This window comes from Myxine glutinosa, chromosome 3, assembly GCF_964187855.1.
Source record: "Myxine glutinosa chromosome 3, kmMyxGlut1.1, whole genome shotgun sequence".
NCBI classification, from domain to species: Eukaryota; Metazoa; Chordata; class Myxini; order Myxiniformes; family Myxinidae; genus Myxine; species Myxine glutinosa.
This window is the reverse complement of record NC_136263.1, coordinates 111,182,202-111,205,435: the sequence shown is the minus strand read 5'-3', so window position 1 is coordinate 111,205,435 and position 23,234 is coordinate 111,182,202. Positions and strand designations below refer to the sequence as shown.

Sequence of the window (23,234 nt, the reverse complement as noted above, 5' to 3'; positions counted from 1 at the left end):
TTTGCACTTGCAGCAGACTATGTCTGTGAACTCGTTTGGCAGAGGATCGTCCACACTGGCGTGTGGGTGTAGTCTCCTCGTAGCATTCTCGTACCATCCACTTCCAATGGGCGACTCGATTTCAGGGATTGGTACATCTGCCTGGTACCACACCTGAGCCTGGTGGTGTGCGCGTTTGATGTGTTGCTTAAGACATTTTCGAGTTGGCGGAAGCTTTTCTTGGTCTTTGGTGCCCTTTTGAAACATGCGGTATCGCACATCGTTGATGTTAGTTTCGTCCGAAGCTGGTGAGTAAATGTGGCAGAAGAACTCTTCCACACTCCGTATGGTGTATTCTGACAGTGTGCCACGTCCGAGGTCATTAAGCAATGCTCCGTGTTGCTGGAATACCTTCCATGTCGTCTTTTTCCCGTGTCCACTTGGTTGACTGACTGTGTCACATCCTGTAACCGCATGGTACGCCAGGATGTTACGCTGCATGGTCGGTGTCAACTGTATGTCGTGCACAGCCACATAACGCCGTTGCTGCCTTGTGCCAGCTCTCATCCAGAGCTCTCCACTTAATTGTCCCGCGAAGTGTGTGAGCAGTACCAATACGTTGGTTTCCCTGCACGAGACTATGATCCGTTCATATCCATCCATATAGGCCGCCTTGGCATGCACTATTATACGTGTATCGGCCTCCTCGTGAGATGATTGCAGCTGTTCAACATCAGACCCCAGTGACGATGCTACTTTGGTTTCTTCCTCAAACCCACCTGCAGTGATAGACTCACAAGTGGGTCGGCTCTTTTTTGCCTCCAACATCATTTGATCGCTGAGAATGTTGGTCAGATTTGCCTTGTTTTCTGGTAAGTCCATGAACTGCTTCCAGTTGGCAGGGAGTGGAATCTCTCTGCTGTCGATCTTGCGCCGGATAGAACGTACTCGCCCCTCTCTCCTTTCCCGGGTCCCAGACTTGATTGATGTCATACGATATCGATCGAAAACCACATCGACTCTTGAGCAGTGCTGATTGAAATGACTGAACACTGATGCATTGAAGACATCAGCCAGATCTCCAAATGACTTTGCCCCCGTTGGTTTTCCAATGGCTTGTACCAATGCCTGACCATCTATGATAAAACATGTCTTAAGCCAAGACACTGGCAGGACCTCGACAGTTACTCCACCCTCCAAGATCTTCCCGAGCGCAGCTTTATTCGTAGGACGTAGGCTTCCTGCCGTGTCTGCCAATGAGAGTGGTACCGGTGTTAGTTCATGACTCAGAATACTTTTAATGTCTATATCACGTCCGGAGTCCTGTGCCACAAGAAGCCGCTGGAACAGAAGCCTGTCTGCTTTGATGGTTTGATGCTTTTGACTAGCATCCTTCATCTTTTCTAGTGTGTACATTGTCGTCAGTGTAGGACTCTGTGACTGTTTCAATTTTACATGAAAGCCGATGTCTTGTTTGCAAATCCGTGATTCCACAAATTATTTGATCTTTGATTCTCCATGGGTTTCAGCGGTCAGTAAAGCGTCCTTGATGTTTTCAGGGGCAACATCCATTGTCATCAGACAGGTCAACTCGTCGCCTAAGTTGCTCTCACTGTCAAATATTTGGAATCGTGAGAACTGTTCCTGTAGCTTTTGAACATCTTCTCTGTCCCTCTTTATTCTTGCTGGACCGACATCTTTGTACGCAGATGGTGCATACTCTGTGTCATCGATTGCCTTGCCAAACATTGAAGTGGTCTCGTCAACAATTCGGCTTCGCTCGTTGTATGTCAGGCACCATTTGTCCCTTGCACTGTCTGTTCGAGTTATTCCTATCAGACCACCAGCGACTTTCCCGACTTTGTTAACGTGCTCCAGTGCAAGATCAGTGCTAATTTGGTTGAAGCTCTTGCGTGTTGATTTCACAACAAAGTCACCATCCATGAATTGTTGGTAGACGTCTGGATGTGAACTGTCTAGTTGACTTATATCAGCACCATATATCACTCCCCAGCGTGTGTAGTTTGTGTGGTCGTAGTGAGCAAACCAAGGCAGCATGGCCATAAATGCTGACTTATGCATCTGCCAGTCTCCGGTTCGTTCTGCACGTATGAACTGCAGCAAGACCAATACCATTTTCGTGTAGTGTCTCCAATAGAGACCTGTTGGAGATAAGGTTTTGTCATACTGCTCCAGGAGTTCAAGGACATGCGCATCCTTCACTGCTTCCTCCAGTTTGCCCAATGCTTCAGATGGGTTACTTGTTTGTTCAAGATCCCCAAGTCCATCCAAAGATTGTGCTACTTCTTCCGACAGTTGTTGTAGTTCTTGTTCTCCGACCCCTTGATCTTGTGCCCATGCGAGGAAATGTGGCCACATGATCTGCCAGAGTGCCTCCACTGTCAGCTTGTGGGCTCTGGTCGTGCGGTTGGATGATTCCGCCATGTTGTTTTGGGCTGTGTTCTCGCCATACACCAAACTTTCGGACCATATCTGTTGAAGGCCAGAATCTGCATAGTGTTGCCCAATGGCTCTCATGAAGTTCTTGGCTATGTGGAAACCCCCCAGACGCAGAAAGAGTTTTACATGTGTCATGATTCTCCCACTGCAGTTCCTTTGCCTTTGCATACAGTTGTTCATCCAGCGTCAATACAGTGGACTGGCCAGGGTTCAGCTCCTGTGTGATTCGTAAGCAATGAAGTATAACTGTCCACAAGGTGTCCCTCTCATGTGCCGGAGCATTGATGATAGGTAAGTAACCCACGGTTGTTGTTTCTTGTGTATCATTGATGACGCATTGATTGAAACCTGTCCATGCTGGAACTGATTGATTTGGACTGCTGTAATGTCGGACAAGAAGCCACGAAAGGTCTTTGATGTTTGCTCTCTTTTTCATGTCTGTTTTGGTGTGTAGCTATTAGTCTTCACTTCTGTGTCAAATCGTGGCTGGGCACGTGCACCGCAGTCTGGTGCAGGCGTAAGCTGCTGTAGCTCCGCTGGTACCTTGAGTGACCTTGCTTGTCCCATTTTCAGTGCTTGTCCACTGTGGTGTTGTGACGCCCCTCTCTGGAAAGCAATCACCTGCGTTGCGTGGAATGTTCCCTTCCCATCGAGGGTTTCTTTTATAATATCGATATTATCAGCAGAAAATTGGAGAAACCGGCCTTCGACAAGGTTTGGTGGGACAGGAAACTGATCCTTTTTCGTTGAGTTGTCCAGTACGTGCTGCGCTAGTGTGGTATCTACACTTTGAACTTGACTGTAACTGATGCAGTGTCCGGCCTTGTGAAATATGTTCACCAGGTCCTTGGAACGAGTTGCTTGGTGAAGGGTCATTCCTAGCCCAACATGCTTTGGTGTCAGCGCTTTCCCTTTGGAGACGGCATGTACAACATATTGGGCTATACTGAGAGATAACATCCTTGTTGTGTCATCAACTTCTGTTTCTCCTGGCTCGCCTGTCAGAAGTACACCGAGTAACATGAAGAGACTCTCGGGAATAATTTTAGCTGCGTTGTCTGCGTTGACAGAGGAACAGTCGTTATAAGAGGGCGAGTCTCGTATATCTGCTCTTATACGTAGAGCTGTGTGGTGTAATGCTAAGACCTGCTCCATATCCTGATCTACAAATTGACTTGCACCAAACCATGCTCGTAGCCTTCAGAGGTTGTATCATCTATTGTATCTGTTGTCTCTTTCAAGGCCTGTACAACAATTCGCGCTGGTACGGTGGGGAACAACAATTGTGCTTTTTGTGGGTCAAGTTGCGGAACGAAGTCGATTTCTCCTTTAAGGAGATCTTGTAGTTTGTACTTGAAATGTGTCCTGTGTTGCTTGTAACTTCCAGCATCAACCTGACATTCAGTCATCAATTCAGAGTATCGTTCCCACACATCTAATAGGCTGTATATTTCTCCCTTGGTGATGCCAATAGAAATCTCATGTGCGACAGTTTTCAGACAAATCTCCCTAGGGTTTGGCTGCATCATTGGATCATGCTCACGGCCAGCTTTTCGTGTGAAGTTGACATAACATTTGAGATGGTACCGTACATCTCCAGCTACGAGGTCGTTCACACAAGCCAATCTGCAGCTCAAGAGACGGTCAGTCTGAGCGGCTAGAAGCAGCTTTTTAGAGAATGACAGGGATGCTGCAAGTCAGGTCTTGTCTTTGGACGTTTGCTGGCAGAAAACACACAGGTCCGTGTTCAATGCCTTGGCCTTGCTTCGCAGTACCTGAGAGGCTTGGTCACCTGCGTTGGTCGAAGCACCCTCCTCTGCACAGGAGGTCTTAGTTTCAAAAAAAAAATTCAATCTACTGAGATGCATAGCACTTGTGAAAGTGCCATAACAGTCTTTGTGATAAACAAATTCAGTGTCACCAGATACAGATTGAAAACTTGCAGCTTCCAATCTCTCCACTACGTCCCACCTTGCATAGTCTTGGTATTTTTTGTGCTCACTCAGTGCATGCTGCACTCTCTCCAGTCCGTTGCTTCCAAGCTTTCTCGTTGGTTTGGTAGACTGTTTCTGACATATAAAGCAAATGTTCCAATTAGTTGTAGTGTCCACGCTTCTTTTTCTCGGCTGTATGTGTGCTGCTGGTTCCATGACGCCACTGCTGATCAGCACCTGTTCAAAAGAAAAATACGTTGGATCTAGAAGCTAAAACCGACACCATTTTGATAAGCCAAGATTATTTAACATGATTAACAAAACAAACAACTTTTGGCAACATTAGATATATATTATATCACAAACTGGTTAGTGGTTATGGTACAAATATGTACGGATTATGTATATTTAATTGATATTATATTTGTATAGATATTCATTACGATTTGAAAATAAATAAACAAGAAATATGTAATGAAAAAAGCAAAGCAAATCGTACGTTGTGGTGGGAATGTAACGATCGTTAAACCATGGTACAGCCGACTGTTGCAACAACATTTATGGGGGGTGGGTTATGTTTGCTGTAATTAATCAGTCTTATTCACAGTTGTAAACCAATTGTCTGTTACTGTTATGTGAGGGAATAATAAATGAATGCTTTTGATACCTAAAACATATGCATGGGATGTTTATTTGTGAAGTTATTGCAATTTTTGTTATATGTTTACGGTGAAACCGAAATAATTATTCGGCATTTTTTTGTATTTTTTGCCATTCTTTGTAAAATTTCCCGATATTATAGTATAAACCAATATTTTTATAATATATATTGTTATTCTGCTCATTTTGACACCAAAAATAAGTTTGTAACTGAATTATTGGTCATTTTATTGACATTTTTGTATTTTCGAGAAAATCAGATATTTCGCGATTGACCTCTTTCACAAAATAACCCACTGTGAGGTCCCAAATCAAAATATCAAGTGTGTCATCCAGGCTAATATTGCTCAGGAGGTGTCATGGTTCAATCCTAGCATGGGTGACAGCTTGTAATGAAATTGAATTTTATTACATGAAGTTCACTTCCCGCGTGAACTGTTCTAGTTCAGATCGTCCAAATCACGATTCAGTGTACCACTTCACCAAAATGGAATTGATAATCAATTTTTTGAGATTATATTCCTAGTCTAATAGTGAGAGTGTGGGTTTTGTTCGGATTGAAATACATGGTCCACATGTTTGACCAGTTTGTGATTTGTGATTTTATTTTTTGGTCAAAAAGTCAAACGTCAGCGTCACATAAAATCGTGAATTTTTAATGCAATTGATCTTGAATTTTTAGAATTTGTATGTGGAGTCACTGAATTGGTTCACCAATCAAAAGCTCGAAGTCAATTGTTTTGGGTTTTTTTTAGAACAAAAGGTCAAAAGGTCAAGATTGCATAAAATCGTCAATTTTTTGTATGTATTGTCTGTTTTCATCATGTTTAGCATACAGAAGAAGAAGTCTGAATACATAGCAGATGTGATGAGCTTTGCATTTTCAGGTGCTTTCTTGTTTGTATTTTTCTTGCTTGGAATCAAACATGGGATCAAGCAGAGACAAACCTAAAGTGAATTTTGCATTTTTATTCACCGTTTTTTTAAATTTATATAAAAGGCACACGGTTTGTTCCTCTTTGGGTGATGTCTTCTGATCATTTATTCTTCTTCATTTTTTGTTAAACTTAAGTGCTGTAGCATATTCAAAAATGAAGGGATAATTGCTTTTTCTACTTTGTTTGTACGATTGCTTTTTAGCCGACCTATTGTTCTCTCTATTATGGAGGTTATTACCTCGCCACCAAAGGTGGATGAGGTTGTGTTTTTACCCATATCTCTCTGTTTGTTTGTTTGTTTGTCCGTTTGTGAACAAAATATCTCAAAAACTTGTGGATGGATTCAGACGAAATTTGGCAGAGATGTAACGTATGTGACAAGGACGAAATGATTAGATTTTGGTGAAGATCCGGATTTGGATCCGGCTACTAGAATGTTTTAAGTGCTTCTTCACCATTGGGAGATAGGGCCAAAAGCGATACATAGCAGGATATCTCAAAAAGTTATGGATGGATTTGGATGAAACTTGTTGGACAGGTTGTGTGCGTGACAAGGAAGAATCGATTCAATTTTGGTGAAGATCTGGATCCGGATCCAGCTCGTAGACTTTTTAAAAAGTGATTCTTCACCATTGAGTGATATGGCCAACCAGGCGGAGGTATGCTCTCTACTGAGTGCCGTTCTAGTTCAGATATGTTCTTGAGTGCTGTTTCATTATCACTTTGGTTGTTTGAACATGTTATGCTCTCTGGATGACTTCTGCTTTGCTTTGTTTTTGTTTCAAATATTTAACCTTTTATTCTGTCATTTATTCTTGGCTGCAACTCTCATTTGCTTGTCTCTCATTGCTTTACCACATCTTCACATGTTTAAAATTAGAATGACACTAGGTAGAGGGCATACCTCCGCCAGGCTGAACAGTTTATGTTTTGTATCCCACTGATAGGCTGGATCTGGATTCGGATCTGAACGAAAATATAATCGGCTTATTCTTGTCACCTCACCAACTTGTCCACCAAGTTGTCATGACTCATCCATAACTTTTTTTAAATATCGTGTTATATATTGCTTTTCACTCGATCTTTCAATGGTAAAGAATCACTTAGAGATTAAATAATTCTCGTATCCGCATCCATTTTCAGATCTTCACCAAAATTGAATCGATTCGTCCTTGTAACACTCCCAACCAGCCCATCAAGTTTTGTTCAAATCCGTCCATAACTTTTTGAGATATCGTGCTATGTATCGGTTTTAGCCCGATCATTCAATTGTGAAGAATCACTTAACGATTATATAATTATCTTATCCCAATCTATAGTCAGATCTTCACCAAAATCGAATTGATTAGTCTTTGTCTCACACGATCTGTCCACCAAGTTTCGTCCAAATCCGTCCACAACTTTTTGAGATATCCTGTTATATATATAGTTTTTGGCCCTATCTCCCAATGGTGAAGAATCGCTGAAGAAAAATTCTACCAGCCGGATCCGAATCTGGATTTTCACCAAAATTGAACCAATTCCTAACTTCTCCACCAAGTTTCGTTCAAATCCGGCCACATCTTTTTGCGATATCGTGCTACACTGTATATCGATCGCTCTTAGCCCTATCTCTCAATGGTGAAGAAACACTGAAAACTTTCTCAGATCTAGATCTGTATCTTCACCAAAATCTAATCATTTCTTCCTCATCACATACGCTACCTCTCTGCCAAATTTCGTCTGAATCCATCCACAACATTTTGAGATATCTTGTTCACAAACATACAGACAGGAGTGAAAACATAACCTCCATCCACCTTCGGTGGCGGATGTAAAAAAAAAAAAAGCATGAACATTTTGCATCCTCTTGGGGCCATGTTACATCCCTTGTATGTTGCTGATAAAGCATGATGATACTTCTCATACAAGTCATAAGTAATTGCTTTAATACAGTTATTCATTCACATATAATTTCTGACCATCATAATACTCTAAAATCCATAATAATCGAGCAATTATTTTTTTAATACAGTGTACCAATTGTCCCAGGTTCCTCCCCAATCTGCTTGTGTTCATGACAGACAGGATAGTGTGTTTTGTGGACCACAGGCAGGAGGCAGGTTCTGACCTATTGGCCAGAATAAATGTGGCAAAAGCCATTGTGGCATGTGGTCTCCATTTCCACAACAGTGAAGGGGTCTCATACCAAGTGTGAATGTTCAATATAAACGATGCATACTGTAAAAGTCTTTGCATTATAAAGCCTTTGCTTCATTTCTGTCACAAAATGTAGTTTTTCTAGTGAAGTTGTGTTACCATAGAGGAGTAAATATTGTTATGGATGAAAAGCCACATTGACTTGTTCCTTCCAAATTTCCAGTTTTTTCCTTCCTGAGGGGTTACATCCTTATTGACCTTGTCCACCACGTACATCTTCCCCTACCCCTCTCTCCTCCCCACTTCCTTGTTTATCCAAGTCCCCTCTATTTTGTCCTTCAATCCTGCTGTTGGTGTCACCCTCCCTCTCTATTTTTCCTATTGTTACAGTGCATTCAGAAAGTATTCAGACCCCTTCACTTTTTTCACCCCTTCAAAAGACCCCTTCAGACCCCTTCAAATGAAAAAACTGAAATATCACATTGACATAAGTATTCAGCCCTTTGCTATGACACTTGAAATTTAGCTCAGGTGCCTCCCATTTCTCTTGATCATCTTTGAGATGTTTCTACACCTTGATTGGTGTCCACCTGTGGTAAATTCAATTGATTGGACATTATTTGGAAAGGCACACACCTGTCTTCATTTGGCACACCATTTGGAAAGGCACATATAAGGTCTCACAGCTGACATGGCATATCAGAGCAAAAACCAAGCCATGAGGTCGAAGGAACTGCCTGCGGAGCTCAGAGACAGGATTGTATCGAGGCACATATCTGGGGAAGCCGACAAAAAAGAATTCTGCTGCATTGAAGGTTCCCAAGAACACAGTGGCCCCCATAATTCTTAAATGGAAGAAGTTTGGAACAACCTGGACTCTTCCTATTGCTGGCCGCCCGGCCAAACTGAGCAATCGGGGGAGAAGGGCCTTGGTAATAGAGGTGACCAAGAACCCGATGGCCACTGGCTGAGCTACAGAGATCCTGTGTGGAGATGGGAGAATCTTCCAGAAGGACAACCATCACTGCAACACTCCACCGATCTGGGCTTTATGGCAGAGTGGCCAGACAGAAGCCTCTCTTTAGTGAAAGACACATGAAAGCCCACAGAATCTTGTTTCTCACAGTCTGAGAGTCCTTTAGGTGCTTTTTTGCAAACTCCAAGCGGGCTTTCATTGGTGTGTGGATTTATGTGGAGAGTAAAGTTGAATTGGTGTGGACCACGGAAGAGGAAGTATGGAAGGCATTGAAAAGGGTGTAAAAGGGATGGCGCCAGGCATTGATAAGTTGTGAACAGAGATAACTGCAGTGGGAAAAGTCCGAGGAAGTTCTGTGAGAGTGTAAGGAGGCATTAGAGCAGCATTTCCCAACCTGGGGGAAATTTCCCCCTGGGGGGAAATTTTTGGATTCCAGGGGGGAAACTTATTCCAAGGGAAATACAATATTAGCATTCGTGTAATATTGTGCTTTAGTGAATAAATCTCAAATCTTTAATTATTTTGTTCTTCGACTTTCTACTTAACATAAACATTTATGACATCGTCGGTAAATAAATTTTTATATACAATTATTTTTTAAAATAAAATTTATATGTGTGAGTGTGTATGTGTCTGTGTGTGTGTAGGTTTGTATGTATGTGTAGGAGTGTTTGGGTGTGTGTGTTGCTATATTTTTATGTTATTTATTATGTTATTTTTGTTATTAAGCAAATAAATTTTGTGTTTTGGCTACTTTTTTCCTTGTTCATATATACACAAAGAATTAAGTTAAGCACCCCCCCCGTTTTTTTACAACCTCGCACATTACAAGTTTGTTGTCGTCAAAACAGTGTAATATACCCATGATATTGCTATATTTTCTGGAGAAGTGATATTATGGTCACATAAAAACATAACAATCATGCCGTTTTCAATATTTTATTCTGAATAATTTAAGGTGAAATTTTTTGGGAATTTTAGGCATATTTTCACCTCAATTTAAGTATGGAGCTATAGGTCCATCACGGACAGTGTGGATGACGTTTATGTTTTCTAACGTACAGTCATTGTTCTGAGAAGACCTCTAGCGATCTTTGCGTCAATAACGTGTGTAGGACCCACGTGATCGGATCACTGACTCAACCCTACGTCTCATAGACCCTGTAAGCCGTCGTATGCGTTGCTGTGGCAGGTTGTTCCATTCCCGATGTAATGCACGTTCCAATTCATCCAGATTGGCTATTGGAGGGACCATCTTCGCAATTTGTCGTCCCAACATGTCCCAAACGTGCTCGAGGGGGTTCAACCTGCCACAGCAACGCATACGACGGCTTACAGGGTCTATGAGACGTAGGGTTGAGTCAGTGATCCGATCACGTGGGTCCTACACACGTTATTGACGCAAAGATCGCTAGAGGTCTTCTCAGAACAATGACTGTACGTTAGAAAACATAAACGTCATCCACACTGTCCGTGATGGACCTATAGCTCCATACTTAAATTGAGGTGAAAATATGCCTAAAATTCCCAAAAAATTTCACCTTAAATTATTCAGAATAAAATATTGAAAACGGCATGATTGTTATGTTTTTATGTGACCATAATATCACTTCTCCAGAAAATATAGCAATATCATGGGTATATTACACTGTTTTGACGACAACAAACTTGTAATGTGCGAGGTTGTAAAAAAACGGGGGGGGTGCTTAACTTAATTCTTTGTGTATATATATATATATATATATATATATATATATATATATATATATATATATATATATATATATATATTGTTGCGGTTTTCAGAACCCACACTTGTGTAAATATGACATTATTAAATGGTCCCATTTAAATGCTCGAGTGAGATGTGCATGGAAGAAGTTTCGGGAACTGAGTGGCGTGCTGACGAGGAGGGGAGTGTCGTTGAAGCTGAAGGGAAAGGTGTATGCTTCATGTGTGAGAAGTGTTGTGATTTATGGGAGCGAGACATGGGTCATGAACGTAGAGCAGCAACGAAGGCTGGAAAGTGTGGAAATGCGAATGGTTCGGTGGATGTGTGGAGTATCGTTGAGAGAGAGGAAGACAAATGATGAATTGCGAAAGATGATGGGAATAGAGCCTGTGATGGATGCTGTGAAGAGAAACAGGTTGAGATGGTTTGGTCATGTGTTGAGGAAGGATGAAAGTGACTGGTTGATAAGAGTGATGGAAATTAATGTAGAAGGAAGTAGAGGACAGGGAAGACTGAGAAAGACTTGGTTAAAGATGGTGGAAGAAGAAATGCGGGCAAGGGGGTTAACAAGGGGAGATGTAGAAAATAGGGCAAAAATGGAGAAGATTGTCATGGGGCCCACAAGGCTAACCCCTGCTCTAGCAGGGAAAATGGCCTTAAAATGCCTGTTGTACTCCACTGTCTTCACTACCAATACTATGATTAGGCCTGGTATTGGCTTTTTGGTTAAGGTGGCTGGCGTAAGATCTTCGGGTCTTGAGTTTGAGCCCTTGTCATGTGGTTGAAATAACACCAGGTGGGTTGATGACTCAGCCTGTCATCCTTCCAAGGTCAGTAAAATGAGTACCAGCTTCCTGGTAACAGGTGCACTGCATCAGTGACACGGCCATGCTTCCAGAAAATTATGCAATCATCAGCCACAGGCTGCATACCAAACGACAACTACCAATACAGTACACAACTTATGGATTATTTATTTAATTATATGCTTTAAATACAATGGCTGCTACCTATATACCACCTTGAATAATTGATTTGTATACACTAACATCTCCACTATCTACATATTTATTTATTTAATTTAAATGTAAAATCTACATCTCCCATTTTAAGGTGCTCGGCTTAACTCTGTTTGGGGCTCTGTCCTTGATGTCCTCTGTCCTTGAGCTTTGTCATCCTTGTTTTGAATGTTTCCACAATATCGTACTAAAATAAGGCAAATTTGTATGTATGTATGTGTGTACATCTGATCATTATCGACTCAAAAAACAGCTGATCCAATCTCCAACAAAGTTTTATTCATGCTCAGGTTACCCAGGGGCAGGTCATTAGGCACAAAATAATCATGGGCATAAAATAATCCATCCGCCTCCGCCTCACTCCCCTCAAACAAAAATGGGGAGACTTGCGATCTTCGACTCCACTGTTCATGGAAAATAGTGCAAGTGGTTTAACTACTGACCCCTGCTGGAGGGAGCGGGTATTGACACCATGTGTCCGTCCTTTCTTCATGTGAAGAAAACGCAGGAGCTTAAGCAGGGAGGGTGTATTGACACCATGTTTCACTCCTGGGACAAGTATTACCAGTGTGAGAAATAGTATAGTTGATTTTTCCATGAAATGGAAGACCAGAAAAAAAAAGGACACATTAACACACACATTTACTTCTCTCAAGCGTTTTCAGATTATTAGATAAAGGGATACATTTTACAACAGCTTGTGGACAGCTTTTTATCAAGAGTGAGGAGGACAATTTTTACAGCTCAGACCACTCTCAATACTGAGTTTAGCAGTTCATTTTGAAATGTCGCATTGATTTTTCATTTTCTTGTAGCAATGTGTGAAATGCAGTCGAGGTACATTTGCGTATACGAGTCGAAAAATTTGCAGTTTTCCTTCATTGTCATCCCAAATGGCCTTGCTCTTCCCTGCTGCTGCCGAAGGTCAGGCTGGTGCCTTCTTCTTTTGAAAACGCAGCATTTGAGACATCCTTTGAACAATCGGCTGCTCTATTTGCCAAATACCAGATGGCAATTCACAAAGACACTGCCAGTGAGTGCTCCCACGATCAGGTAGGTGCTTAGTGATGCTCTGCTTTACTGCCATTTTAAATTTGTTTCGTCTCACCTATTCCTGAAGGGATAGGGAGATAGAGACAGACAGACAGGGTAAGCGTGTTTGCGTGCATGTCGAGTGCATGTCCATGTAAAAAGAAAGTCGCTCAGTCCTTCTGCCGACCAATTTTAATATTGTGTTACTGGGCATCATACTTTACTAGTGCGCCCACAATTAGCCTTCAGCACAGGTCGACAAAGTTGTCGAATGTAACCATAACATTTTTAAACATCGAAGTCACCGATATGTTGACTTTGTACCTTGAATGTGAATTTTGGCAAAGTTATCCGTGCCGTTTACAGAGTGTGTGTTTGCCTGCAAGGAGGCTTTTAATGCCTTGCTGTTAGAAACAAAAGTTCAAGTAAAATTTGAAGTACCGTATCCTCGTATACTGTTTGAGTGTTAAAAAGCCTTAAGATGCTTTCTTCTGATACACAAAATCATCATCGTCATCATCATCATTTAATGTGCCAGCAAATCAACTGAATCCGCTGGACTGTAGCAATTAATAGGCTAACTGCATTTCATCCCTTTGCACACAACAGCACATTCCCTTGAAAAGCGTTTTGGTGCACCTTGATATAATGCACACGTGCATATTTTTATTTTTACACTGAATGTCCCCCTATCCCTGTCCCTACTCCTATCTTTCTTAACCCCCTTCCCCTCCCCCCCCCCCCCCCCCCCAATAACCATGCCTCACCTAACCACATATTTGCATGCTGCTGCTTTCTCCACTTCTCTCTTCCTGTTCGTTCATTCCCTTGTTTGTGTTTAACTGCTGCTCCGCTGTCAGTTCATACCTCCATCACCTTGCTCTTCTGAGAGCCTCAATCTCTTAATGAAATTGAAATGGTAACAACAAGTGTATGAAATCTGCTTAACCTCAATGTAATATATTTCCATGGTAAAGTACCCGGCATAGCTTCCTCTTCGTTCGTGAAAGGCTTTGCTTTTACCATTTTCTTGAGTATCAGCCCAGTTATTTTTCACACTTTGATTGTTGCCGTTACCAGGGTTCTGTACGTCGAGGTTTAGGTTGGGTATAATTTTATACTGTCCCAGTATATGCGCAATGGTACTGTATGTCAGAGATCCTGTTTTATCCCTGTTCTGATGTTTTCCAAATGCAACTATGCTAAATCATGGTATGTACTTTTTTTATAATTGAACCATCCTGTCAATCACGATTTTACTTTCAAATGACATCTAGAAATTGTAGTTATCTATTTTGTTAGGGAGCTTCTTTGTGTGAGGATTGTCGTGGTTAAAGTTGATTAAAATTATTTAAATCTATGGATTGTCGAACTTGGCTGCACGAGGGAGCCATCTTGAGGGGTCATGCCAACGTCTCGATGAAGCAGACAGGCTGCATGGGATGGGCTCCCCCCTGTCCTGCACACCAGAAGCCATTTGCCTGTTTGTAAAGGGTTTTTGTATTTGTATTTGTCTGTCTGTCTGCGTTTTCGTCTGGGTTTTTTTATTCTGGGTCTTTATTTTTTATTTTATTAATTATTTATTTTTTATAAATAATTAATTCTTTATTCTTTATTCTTTATTCGATCTTTATTAATTATTTTTTATTCTGGGTTATTTGTCTGGGTTTTTGTAATTGTATTTGTCTGTCTTTCTGTATTTGTCCATGTGGGTTTTAAAGGTGAATATTGTAATAATCTTGTAATCATCAAGTACATATATTGCTGGGCACGTATCTAATATATATTCTCAAAGACAACTTGAATGAATAAACCTGTTCATGTCAGCAGTTACATTCATAATTAAAATATACAGCGCCAGTCAGATGAAAAACATTGGATGAGGTGAGGATGTAAGCCTACATAGTTTATACAAGCCTTGCTGTGTAAATATATCTTGTCTCAGCCCATACCAAGTGCTGCCTGGCTGTGGTGAGACATTAAATTCAAACATTCTTGTGCCACAAACACATTCAAGACCTCTTGCCTTTCCCCCCCCCCCCCTCCCTCCCCCAAACCCTACTCAGTGGTAGTTTGCTGCTTCTCGGTGGTGAAAATATATATAAGGGCTTCCTAACAAAGGAATGGGGAGAAAAATATATGCTGGCGACTCGTTGTCCTGTGATTCTTGATTTTGAGTATCTGTGTCTGCTGAAATTAAAGTTAAGCCATGCTTCTCCCACCCCCCCCACCCCCCCTACCCCGGAGGAAATAAATGCTTCATATTAAACCACAGCAAAGTGGAGGACATTAAATTATTAATTCTACCGCAGGATGGAAAACCGAATCGTATGTCATACTTTGTGTGAGTAGATTTAAATATTTGTCTGTAGAAGGTGCTATTTTATTGACTTTTCCTTTTGTTTTATTGTCTTTTGCATGCTCTGAATGCTACCCTGGGTGTTTCACCAGTTCACAAGGTTCCTCTGCGACTCTCCCCTTGAGGTAAGAACAGTAACTTTGAATTGGGCACACGTTTGGCCCATTGACACACTCTTCCCTCCTAGATACCAGTATTTCACTTGTGTCCTTTTTGTTTTCAAAAGGCTTCTGGCCAACTCCAATGACCTCAAAATCCAGCTTTGTTATATAGCCTGCCCTGGAAGAGTCAAGGCTGACGGTGAGGCCGAAAGATCAAGAGACGTAACCTATTCCAGTGTCTGACCATGGAAATAGATATGTCGGTTCGTTTGACAATACTTCTGGAGTGACGGAATTGTGAAATGTTCCTGGATTGAAGGATGTGTTCACTTTATCAAGCATGCCAGCATGTAATCATATCCAGATCATCACAAAGTGATGCAGCTGTTGTCTGCCTGGAAAAGGAATGGGTTACTGTACAACAATGTGGAGTTGTCTGAATGAAGGAAGAGAGAGTCCAGAGCAATGGAGACTGATAATTTAGACAAGGAACAAGACTGGGCCCAACACACTGTCTTTGGGGCATTCTAGCTTCCACGACGAGGAGAGGGAACTTGAACGTTTCATTGATAGTTGACTGCATGATTATTTTAATAATAACTAGAGCATAGTCGTTGGAGCATCATCGCAAACATGCTTCCCACCGAAAGCAAAGTTGAAAGATGGCAAAATGTTCCACCAGGAATGACCCAATAACAAATTTTGAGTTAAAAAAAAAATCTTCTGTTTTGATCCCTGTAACCATAAGTCCCCACCCCATGGGGCATGAACTGGGAGTCAAATCCAAAAATCGTCACATATTTCATGCGTCCCCCAGTGTTTATTGCATATCGTCACCTTCATGCCATTCTTGCTCAAGGCGAAAAAAGCGTTTACGACATAATCACAAAAAACTTTTTTTTTCCAGCCATCTGGATCAGTACTAAATTTAAATTCTGTTAAGTGAAGAAAACCTAGATTATCATTGCATGCAATTGTAGAGAAACATGTAACTAAGCTAAATTTATAAATAACAGAGATTATAAATCACCGTGAGCTTAGCCTCTTATAAGGCTAACCCCCGCTCTCGCGGGGAAAATGGCCTTAAAACGATCATTCATTCATTCATTCATTCATAAATCACCGTGAGAAATTTTGGCTTGGGCTATTATGGCACGGAGAAGTGCTAGAGACAATATTGCTCACGGTTCTACCTAAATGCTGACGACCCTTTGGAAGGAATAATCAAGAAATTAATTTTTATGATACATTGACTTTGTTTTCATTTATACACTACTTTTTTAGGTCATCTCCTTCCAGAGATAGGTCGCTAATAATGCCGGTCTCGATGTCTGTCCCCACTTTTTTCAACTAGGGTTATAGAGATGGGTTAGGGTTCGTTGAATTTAATGGGAGGAGTCATTATTTCGGTGATATACGATGAGTGGAAATGGCACGAACACTCGATAAGCAGAAATGGCACGGAGTTGAACAAACACATTTTTTCGTTGAAAAAAACGTGTATAGACATTCTATTAATGAATTGACAGTGACTAGACACAATATCCAATCACCGGATAACAAAATGTCATTTTCGATAAAATTCGACTTGAGCAAGAATGGCACGAAGGTGACGATATACAAAGTTTCATTTAAAAATGTTTTAAAATTTGCCCGTAATTTCATTCTAAGGTATTTGACGTTTTAACCCCGCCCCAGGGGGTGGGGCCAAAATTATAATTATAATGTTCTCGCACCTACTTGCCGTGTTAATCATAACTACCTAGTTTGGTGAATTTCTGCAGAACCGTTTCGGAGGAGATAGTATGACAGATAATACAGAGAGATATACTGACGTAGCCAATTATAATATCCCCCTTCCCCTATTAAAAAAGGTGTGGGAATAATATTGCTCTTTCTTTACAAGGATAATAACAAAAAAAAAATTCCTTTCAAGAAACTTCAACACAGGAGGATGCCGTTAAGCCCATAAAAAGCCTGTACTATTATTACCAACTTGTGGTTGTCTGTCTGTCATACTCTATCCTTTTAAAATGCTTAGCATTAAGCAAGTTAGCAGCACATACCATTTTTAACGACTTCGGTATGACTCAGCTGTGGTTCAAACTGCATACCTCCCAGACTCCGAGCGGACGCTCTATTGCTTGTTTTCTTGTGACGTCATCGGAGCACGCGCGCAGGGCACCCTGGGACACCTCGGCCATTTTGATACCCTCTCGAACAACGTCGTCAGCGGATTCACATTAAATAGTTTTTGTTCACGACCAGTCATGCCAATTTGCGGCGTATTTCGTTGTTCAAACAGGCCAGGCGTTAGGCCAGGAGTTAAGTTTTACAAAACGCCCAAACTTCTACTGAATCAGGGTGAGGAAACAAGAAATTTAAGTGAAGAGAGGTGGCGTTTGTGGAAGGCTGCCATCAATCGCAGTGACATCCAAACAGAATCACAGTGGGATCGCACACCTGTCTGCTCCGAGCATTTTGTTAACAGTAAGTAAGAACATGTTTCATTGTATAACCATACAATTACTATAATCATTAATGATATTGAATACAATACATACATTTAAACAAATGGAGGGCACTTAATCAATCAGGTCCATAACATTAACACAAGCAGCTTTAAAAAATACATGTTTGTTTAATATATTAATACCTTGGATCGAATCAAGTGGACGTCATTCAGTTCTTTGTGTAGGATTTGTCGCACCCATCCATCTTGGTACAACCTGTATGCCTCGAGGGATTTATACTTCTTCAACTCATCTTTGGTATAGGCCGATTTGCTGAACAACAGGTAGTTGATCACGTCGATGTGGGTCACCTGAGGCCACTTGCTCACATTCTTCTCAAATTGATCATTTGATAGACCATAAGGGTCACACCCAATGACAGAAATCTTCTCTTTGTAACGAACAAGAACGTCCGGGGGGAGCGTCTCTTGGTAGCCAAGGTTGGCACTTGCACTGCTAGCCATACTCAAGCCTGGATCTACCGTATCCTTACGTACACTCCAAGTCTGTTCTACAGGTAGTTGGTTGCAGGTTGACCCACTGCCCAGGTGTTCACCAGTTCACTGGTCCACGGCAAACTTAAACCGAATGTTCTGTGTTTGTTGGGCAACAATACGTAATATAAACTAGATGGCACCACACTCCACATGAACGTGACAAAACAAACAAAATTACTTTATAAAACAGACTTTTTGCAATCCGCATTCACCATAAACCAACGCAACAAATCAATATCAGCGCACACGGACAGATTAGCTTGGGTATCAAAATGGCCGCCGCGCAATGCGAGATGGGTAATTTGTGACGTCAGTGAAAACAAAGGATTACAACACCGAGTCTGGTGATTGGAAGAAGTCAGGAATCCAGAAATGAAGGGCAGCCTTGTGTGGTGCAGGCGCTGAGCTTGGTAAGCAGAGCAGGATGCCAGACTGTGTCGAATGTCCACGATATGTCCAGGGAGAGACAGTCCTAACTTCCTGTTTGAGGTTTTAAAGCCTTCAACCATTCTTAAGCGTGGAGAAACAGCACTTTTTTATTTTGCTTGTCTAAAAGTAACTCTGATTTGGTTAAACATTTCTGCACTAAATTATCCAAATTGCTCAGATTTTTTAAATCCAGCATACACCCTGCAATGCATATTATTGTCCTTTATTTAACCAGGAGCTGTCAATTCAGGCTTTTTCGTTCAGTACTATCGTGCACCACGAGCTTTAATGGGCCGTTTCAAAATGTATTTTCTAACCTTCCAGGAGGAGCATCGTGCAGATGGTCCTAGTGAGGGTTATGGCTCATTCCACGAGCAATTTTGGCTTGATGGAAAGCTGCTGGCAGTTGGTGTGCTGGACATTCTCCCACGCTGTCTCTCTTCTGTCTATTTCTACTATGATCCTGACTACAGCAATCTGTCCCTTGGTGTTTATTCTGCACTCAGGTGAGAGACAATCTTCAATAAACTTTTTTTCCTCACAAATATCATTTTTTGTCTTTCTCATGTTCAATGCAAGCTCAATTAAGCTCAAAGTATAGATGAGCGACATCAATTAGCCACATTTTTACGTATTGTGGAGATCGCACTGAAGCTATGGCGAGTGGTGTTATCTTGTAATGGCAGGGAGGTTATGGGGCGGGAAAGATCGTACTGAACGTATTCACTTTTCTTTTTGTTTTTCGTTTTTCTGTAATAATCTACTGAATGAATAACATGCACTATTCACCATTTCATTGCAATTACTCATTTGTCATTCCTGTATTTTTAATGCTTACATGTTTCCAAAATAACCTTCAATAATGTATGCATCAAAATAAACAGTGATTATTGTGATTAATACATACAATAAAAAAAAAAATCATACACCACAATACCCACCATAATCCCTCCCAATTTTTTTTTTGTGTTCACCAGTCAAATACTTTCCTCTCCTCCAGATTTGCACAATAAATAAATAAATTACCTCATTTAAATTCCCAGGATTAGCAAAAATCCCCAAAAAACATTAATCCTCTCCTTTTCTATGCCATCTCCAGGCGCTGAATGACGTCATTGCTGGGCACCAAAGTGGGCCCGGGAATGACGCGCGCTGAAAGGGAGTACTCAGTTTTCACTCCGGTTTCTTGTCTTCTTGTTTGTTTGTCCCGGGTGATATCTCAGCCATCCTTTGTGATAGGAAGCTGGAATTTCAGCACAATAGTGAGCAAGTATGCAAATCCCCCTCACCCCTCCCATTCAAGTATCCCCCTTCGCTCCTCTCCTCCTAAACTCCCCCCTCACCCCTCCCCTCCAAAACTCTCCCCTCGCCCCTCCCCTCCTAAATTTCCTCCTCCCCTTCAAAACTCCCTCATCCCCCCACCCCTTCAAATCTAACCACCTTCCATTTATCTCCATTTCTCCCCTCTCACCCCTCATCCTCAAAGCGGCCTCCTCCCCACTTCCCCTCCCTTCCAACTCATACCGACATCTCCTCCAGCCTTCTTCCTTGCTCTGCTCCCCTCAAACAACACCTCACTGTGCCTCATCCAATCACCATCAAACCTTTTGTCCTCCTCATCCTTCACTTTCTCCTAGCTCTTCTGAAATCTCCGACACACTACCAACAGCTCTCCCTACCTCCTCCTCCTCTTCCTCATCTTACCCCACCCCTCCCCTCCTCTGTCCTGTATCCGATGCTCCCCCCTTTCTTTTCCTTAAAGGTATGGACCTCAAACATCCGCGGCCTCCGCTCAAACCTGACTGATCTCTCCATACAGGTTGCCTCTGACAATCTAGTCTTAATCTGCTTAACAGAAACTTTCCTCCTTCGATATGTCTCTGATTCTTTAATATCTCTCCCTGGTTACTCCTTCCTCCGGTATGATAGATCTGAGCCTTGTCCTGGTGGTAGGGTTGCTATATTTATCAAAAGCACTCCTCACTCTCCCTGCACTGCCCTCTCCCCACCACACCCCCAGGCGTACATCTGGCTACGGCTTCCCCTCCGCTCCCACCTTTTGTTCATATGTGTGTTGTAACGTCCACCAAACAGTGATGACTCCATTTGCATCTCCATGTCTGACAACATGGACCAACTTCTATCCATTCATCCCAACTCTCTCTTCCTCATATGTGGTGACTTCAACTGTCATCATGCCAGCTGGCTGGGTGTGGGTACCTCTCACACCAGCCATGGCATCACAGCAAATGACTTCTACGACTCATTGGGACTGACACAATCTGTCAATTTCCCGACCCAGATCTCAGTCAATGGAGTATCTTCTCTTCTAGACATGGTCATGACAAACTTCCCTGCAAATGTCTGCTGCTCTTCTTCTGCTCCAATCGGTTCATCTGATCATTTGCTTGTTAAAGAGGACATCTCTCTGCCCATTCTCAGAGAGCCTCCTCAGCATCAACGAGTCTGGTATTTCACTCAGGCAGACTGGCTTGGTCTTCAAGCAGCCATCAATCATCTGGACTGGTCTCCCATCTCTACTGCCTCTGACACAAACCCTTCCTGGGAATTATTTCAAAGTAACTGCTCTCGCTACCCTGGTGTTGGGCTAGCGGCTAGGGTGCCGGCTTAGGATCCTAGGATCCTGGGTTCGAATCCCGGTCAATCGCTGAATTAACGCCAGGGGGGTTGACTCAGCCTGTCATCCTTCCGAGGTCGGCAAATTGAGTACCAGTTCACTGGTAATTCCCTGCTTGTCGTTAAAGGCGGCAAAAAGGGTTGGCGTCAGGAAGGGCATCCGGCCGTAAAACATTGCTTCAAAAAGGGGACCGAAAAACAACAACAACCACAGTTCCCGAAAAAGGCCAACCCCCGCTTGCGGGGAAAAATGGCCTCTAAAGGTGTTTTTTTTTTTTTTTTTTTAACTGCTCTCTCTCTCTCTCTCATGCACAGATTTATCCCATCTCGTCTTCAGTTGTCATACCCTTCCTCCCGTCCATGGTACACTGAATCTTGTGGTGAGGCAGTTGCCCTGAAACAACTTGCCTTCGACTCATGGAAGGCAAATCGAACTGAAGGCAATCTCCATTCCTTTCACAAAGCTCAGAATAAATTTGTGTCTACCCTCAGGAGAGCAAGGAAACAGTATCTCTCTACTCTCAAGACTGAACTCTCAAACCGGTCTCCTCCTCCAAATTCTGGTGGTGTCTCGTCATATCTGTTTCTGGTGTTTTCTCCCCCTCCATCTCCTCCGTTACCTCAAATGGCTACACAGCTGACTCTGCACGTGAAAAAGCTGAATGCCTCAACTCTGTGTTTGCCACAAAATCTTGTGTCCCAAACCCGCCTCTCTCTGTACCCACATTACCAGGTCGTACCCAGCTGCTCCTGGACTCTGTGTCCTTCTCTGCTGACAATGTGGAGAAGTTTCTGTCAAACTTCGACTCTGATTGTGCAGCTGGACCAGACGGCATCAACCCACGGGTCCTAAAATTCTGCTCTGCCGCTCTTTCACACCCTCTCTGTTCTCCTCGCCCTTTCTTTTGCTTAAGGCCATCTGCCATCAGCTTGGAAACCGGAAAACATTACTGCTTTACATAAGAAAGGTGCAAAAACAGATCCTTGTAACTACAGACCAATCAATCTGCTCCCAATCGTCAGCAAAGTCATGGAAGCCATCATTGCTTCGGAGATCAAATCCTTCCTCTTCTCCAATGGCTTGATCTCCGATCATCAAATTAATTGGTTTCAGACCATGTCACTTCTCTGGACATGCTGCATCTGCTGTCTCAAAAATAGATGGAGGTCCTCAATGCCAAACAAGAAATCATAGCTGTCTCCCTTGACATATCATGTGCCTTCGATACAGTCTGGCACCCCGCCCTGCTCACCAAACTCTCCTCTTATCGTATCCATGGAAACATCCACGCATGGCTTGCAGATTTGTGGTGACTAGAAACACCCGACAAGGGAGGGCAACTTTAAGTTGAAGGTGGCCATCACAAGTTAGGAGAACATCCCCATGCACAGCTTGAGTACAACCACCAACTTTCAACGCATTTCTTCCAACAAATGAACAAACAAACAGACACATTTGCTCCGATACATTTCCCCCACATCTATGATGAGTATAATTTTAATTTTACTATAACACAGAGAATTGGCATACCTGAGAATGATTTGTACAACTTCCGGAGTTTGATTTGTTTGTTTTTTAAGCAATAGCATCCATTTTACAGGTTAATACATGTCCCGTGGTGCAAAAGTGCATTAGCAGATATGATAATACACCCACTTCTTATGGTAATTCGTCACGCTAACATAAAAGTAAAACCCAAGTTGGAGTTCACCATCCCAACTTCATAGAAGATTTCCACATCCAGAGTACAACCAGAACTTTAAAGTTATTTCATCTAGGGGTTTAGCAGTGCATAAAATACAGAGCCGTATGTAAATTGGCTAAATAG

At 42.2% G+C, this 23,234-nt stretch overlaps 1 protein-coding gene across 27 annotated transcripts in view; it reads left to right on the top strand.

Annotated features, from left to right (window-relative positions):
• ATE1 (arginyltransferase 1) overlaps positions 1-23,234 on the top strand; it is a 109,706-nt gene that overhangs the window by 54,940 nt on the left and 31,532 nt on the right. For 15 of the 27 annotated variants that reach the window (XM_078774474.1, XM_068110191.2, XM_078774472.1 and 12 more), the window contains 3 exons: positions 12,762-12,890; positions 15,321-15,353; positions 19,093-19,274. In XM_078774474.1, coding sequence (XP_078630600.1) covers positions 12,762-12,890; positions 15,321-15,353; positions 19,093-19,274 — 344 coding nt within the window. The remainder of the gene's footprint in view (positions 1-12,761; positions 12,891-15,320; positions 15,354-19,092; positions 19,275-23,234) is intronic. The other 12 variants (XM_078774473.1, XM_068110198.2, XM_078774481.1 and 9 more) reach the window with 2 other exon arrangements.